At 36.2% G+C, this 4,531-nt stretch overlaps 1 protein-coding gene across 1 annotated transcript; it reads left to right on the top strand.

The window, feature by feature from the left end:
- The first annotated feature begins 388 nt into the window (after positions 1-388).
- Positions 389-3,815, top strand: snx10b (sorting nexin 10b). Its single transcript, XM_051131787.1, has 4 exons — positions 389-643; positions 726-826; positions 3,136-3,237; positions 3,398-3,815. Exons 1-4 carry the CDS (start codon positions 551-553, stop codon positions 3,603-3,605), a joined length of 504 nt encoding a protein of 167 aa, XP_050987744.1. The 5' UTR covers positions 389-550; the 3' UTR covers positions 3,606-3,815.
- Positions 3,816-4,531: the final 716 nt, after the last annotated feature.

The raw sequence follows: 4,531 nt of genomic DNA, 5'->3' as shown, positions 1-4,531 counted from the left end.
TGGAAATTAGCTGAAATTAAACACTTTTTAAATTTTTTATTACTTTTTACATTTGAGTTAACGTTTATTTTATTTCACATAATGAATCTGTTTTTAATGGTTTTAATTTTTGGTAAATATAATAACCCTGTAACCCATCTATATTATCAAGAGGTTTGAAAAGCTACAGGTCATCTGTACATGAATGACTGTTTAAGTACTGCTAGTTGTTTCAAACATGCAGGCGTTATGATTATGGTACCAATTTTTTCCAACTGCTTTTTCCTGCTCCTTTTATTTTTATGACGGTGCTATAGTCTGCCATGTCTCTGGTGGCTGGTAAAAATGAAGCACCACTGTCAGTCAAAGACACAGAATGAGCTTGGATGTTTTTCCCCAGTCTACAGTTGCCATGAATCAGCCCCAGTTGGTCAACCAGGCCAATGTCTCATGAAAATACTTCCCTTTTATTCTTCCCATTTTTTTAAACTCTGCGTACTGTCTGTGTGTCCTTGTCCAATGTGAGTTCACGAGTGTACGCGTGAAGTCTTTTCCAGCATTCTCAGACCTTATGCAGGAATTCACTGGCGTGTGGGTGAGGGACCCTCGCATCCAGAAAGAGGATTTCTGGCATGCCTACATGGATTATGAAATCTGTATACATGTAAGTGCAATCAGAACATGACAACACTTAAAAATAGGAGCAGAAATTTCCTGACTGTTTATTATATTTCATATTCACGCAGACAAACAGTTTGGCCTTCACTAAGAAGAGTTCCTGTGTGCGGCGGAGATACAGCGAGTTTGTGTGGCTAAGAAAAAAGCTACAGGAAAATGCCATGCTCATGTATGTAACCATTGCATCTTGTTATTGTTATTTACCTTCAGTAATTGTGCATTGATGGTTAATGATTTGTAATAGGATCAATGATGAAACCCTACATTAGTTTAATTGATATTCTTTATTATGCACTATGCTATCTGGACAGTTATATAGTTAATTTTTTTTTTTTTAATTTTGATACAGAAATTAAAAACACAATCATCATAGAAGGTGTACTGAAGTTACTGTATGAATTATTGAATCGTTTTATTGAATTATTAAGTGTATTTTTTAAATAAATTTATATGAGTGTCACACCCTGACATTTTTTATCATTTTGATACAAAAATTACAAAAAACATGCTAATCATAGCAGAGATCTATTGAAATTAGGGCTGTCAAACATTTAATCGCGATTAATCGCATGTAAAATAAAAGTCTGTGTTTTCACTAATATATGTATTTAGTACACACTCAGTACATACACTTATATAAACAGAAACATTAATTTATAATGCAGTTAATCACGATTAAAGGATGAAAGTCCACTTCCAGAGCAACAATTTACAAATAATTTACTCACCCCCTTGTCATCCAAAATGTGATGTCTTTTTGTCTTCAGTCGTAAGGAAATTATGTTTTTTGAGGAAAGCATTTCAGGATTTTTCTGCATGTAATGGACTTCATCTTTAAATCTCGTTTAAATGCAGCTTCAAAGGGCTCTAAACGATCCCAGCGGAGGAAGAAGAGTCTTATCTAGCAAAAAGATCGGTCATTGTTTATGAAAAATAAAAATTTGTATACTTTTTAAGCACAAAAGCTTGTGTAGCACAGGCTCTGGGATGCGCGTCCACGGGTCGTTCTTGAACGATTCGTTTATTTTGTACGAATCTTTAATGTGACTCAGGAAGAACAAGTCGTCTCGGTGAGTGATTCGTTCAGTCGTGCACGTGCAACATCCTATTAGGTTCTGTACTGGAATTAGTTCACCCGTTTCGAGTCTTCGGGTTTTTCGAGTCGTTCGTTCATCTTATGGGGCTGTCACGAGATGCTGATTTTGCTAAAATGAACGAAATGACTCGAAAAAAGAGTCGTTCATTTTGCTGAACGAGACTCAAAGGTCCGAATCGGTAAAGTGATCCGAACTTCCCATCACTAACGTTACTACGAATCACGTATAAGTTCATCATCTGTGTACTCCAGCTCAAAAAGGTAGAGTATGTCGAATGTTATTTTCTCCTACAACTTCAGAATCGTCCAACACATTGTACCTTTTTGTTTGTTAACAGCGTTTGACTTACTTACACTTTCTTAGTCTTTGCGCGTTCGCTTTGTAAACACACAAGGCGTGACCTTTCGACATGATTCAATAGTACGTAAACGCGCATCCCAGAGCCTGTGCTACACAGCTTTTGTGCTTAAAATGTATACACATTTTTATTTTCCGAAAAAAATGACTGATCGTTTCGCTAGATAAGACCCTTCTTCCTCGGCTGGGATCGTTTAGAGCACTTTGAAGCTGCGTTTAAACTGCATTTTGGAAGTTCAAAATCGGGGGCACCAATGAAGTCCATTCTATGGAGAAAAATCCTGAAATGCTTTCCTCAAAAAACATAATATCTTCACAACTGAAGACATGAACATCTTGGATGACAAGGGGGTGAGTAAATTATTTGCGAATTGTTGTTCTGGAAATGGAGTTCGCCTTTAATTGTTTGACAGCCATAATTGAAATCATTGTATATGTGCGAATTACATTTTTAACGTATTTTTAAAATAAATAATATGAACGTCACAGTTTGTTGCTAATTGTTGCTAATTACCAGGGTTATTTTAATATTATTTATTACCAATTTAGTATTTATTAATATTTATTAAATTAGCTTTTATATATTTTCAGATTTTATTTTAATAATTTTAAGCAATTTTGTTGTGATTTTTGTAGTATTTAATCTCTGTTTGACCAATTTTCACTATTACCTGACTATTATCTACGACTTTTGCCTAAAAAAATAACAACTCCCAATTGCTGCTAGCCTACTAATTATCCATGGTTAGTAAGGTAGGCTCTTTATAAGTACTAATAAAGTAACATGCATGTAACAAGCAACTATTTAACAGTGAGAACTGATTCCCAAATTAAAGTGTTACTATTTTATTTCAGCTTGATTTTAATCACCAAAAATGTTTTTAATAGTTTTAGTTAAGAAAAACAATACCGCTAATTACCATATTAGGCAACTGTATTGTAGACATAATGAAGTTTCCATTATTGGGCAAGTTTCTATTTGACAACTGAAAACTGAACTTCTGTGGTTGTTTTTGAATTGCAGAACACATCTACCCAAACTTCCTCCAAAAAACCCGTTTTTCAGTCTCAACAATGCCAGAGAGATTGGAGCCCGTATGGAAGGGCTCCGGAAATTTCTAGAAGAGTAAGTATCAAAATAGGCCTGAGGAACATGTTAGAATAAAACATAACACCATGACTGAATGAATGCAATACATAGGTCCTTCATCTCTTGATTCTCAAAAAAGTAACTGAAATGCTTACGGTTTCTGTGATCAGTTCCTCTATTTGCTTACATCCTCAAGGGTGGTTCACAGCCCGGTGCTGCTTTCGGACAGTTGCTTGCACCTCTTCCTACAGTCCCAATTGAGTGTGAAAAAAATCGAGGCCTGCGCTGAAGGCCGAAGTCGCTACACTGTGTCTGAGGCCGTTCACAATTGTGGCTCAGGAAACAAACGCTTTCAATCTCTCTCTGAAGGGAACATGGAGGAAGAAGAGGACGATATGCACTGAATCAGAATGATTGACTGTTTTCTGCTAAACGCATAAAGACATTTCTGAGGAAGATAATATTCAACAGTGAAGATTACAGCCCATGAGGAGGGATAATTAAACAGAAAAAAGTTACTGTTAAAGTTACCGTCATTGTTAAAACGTTGTTTTGTCTCACGCTCATTCTTTCTAAATCTGTACTGATGAAGATAACCTAATAAATTAAATTATTTAAACCACATTTGTGTATGCATTAATGTCTTCCTTGGCAATCAAATGAATGTATAAAAGCATAATGTGGCCTGTGTGGAAGACAGTTTGTTGTTAAAACTACAGATGTGCGTTGAGAGGTTTACGAGAGGGAATTTATGTTTGCGTGTGAAGTCCCTTAAACGCAATAACCCCGTCCTAATAAGCAAATACAGAGCATTAGGACATTACGTGATTTAAACCTGACCTCACAAAGCTAAATCCTAATAATAATCTCTACTCAAACAATTTTATTGCCATACTTAGCCATAAAAGATCATTGTCTGGATGTCATACAAATTGTGCCTGCTCATAAATATTTAACATCGTGTAAGGCCACAAGTGACCAGCAGATGGCGTCGCTGCTCTTCTGTCTGTCCACCACTGACGGTCTCGTACCCGCAAAATCATAAACATTTCATCAAAGAGAAAAAGCCCTCAAAGCAAGCAGTATTTTCCCTTTTTCGAATCAACCACTGCTTTCACAGGCTTTGACTGGGACATCAAATCACTGAGACATTTCAGTACAGGAGGATAAAGACAGGCTATTCTTTTGCCAAAAGCAAGCAGTTTAAAGTATACCCATCAAAATAAGGGCCGCAAGCATTATTCAGTAAACTAAATTAGATCTGAAATTATCGAGGTGAAAATATATTTTAGGTCACAAAGGTCATGGTGTGGCTGGTTAGCACTGCCCC

This window comes from Labeo rohita, chromosome 16 (genome assembly GCF_022985175.1).
Source record: "Labeo rohita strain BAU-BD-2019 chromosome 16, IGBB_LRoh.1.0, whole genome shotgun sequence".
In the NCBI taxonomy this organism is placed as follows: Eukaryota; Metazoa; Chordata; class Actinopteri; order Cypriniformes; family Cyprinidae; genus Labeo; species Labeo rohita.
Note: the sequence above shows the minus strand (reverse complement) of the source record. Positions and strands in the feature narration are given on the sequence as shown.

Excerpts from the sequence above, each read along its gene's own strand:
- snx10b (XM_051131787.1), top strand. The coding sequence starts at position 551 with ATGCAGGAATTCACTGGCGTGTGGGTGAGGGACCCTCGCATCCAGAAA. Across the intron at positions 644-725 it reads ATTATGAAATCTGTATACAT|ACAAACAGTTTGGCCTTCAC; the intron begins GTAAGTGCAATC and ends ATATTCACGCAG. Across the intron at positions 827-3,135 it reads CAGGAAAATGCCATGCTCAT|AACACATCTACCCAAACTTC; the intron begins GTATGTAACCAT and ends TTTGAATTGCAG.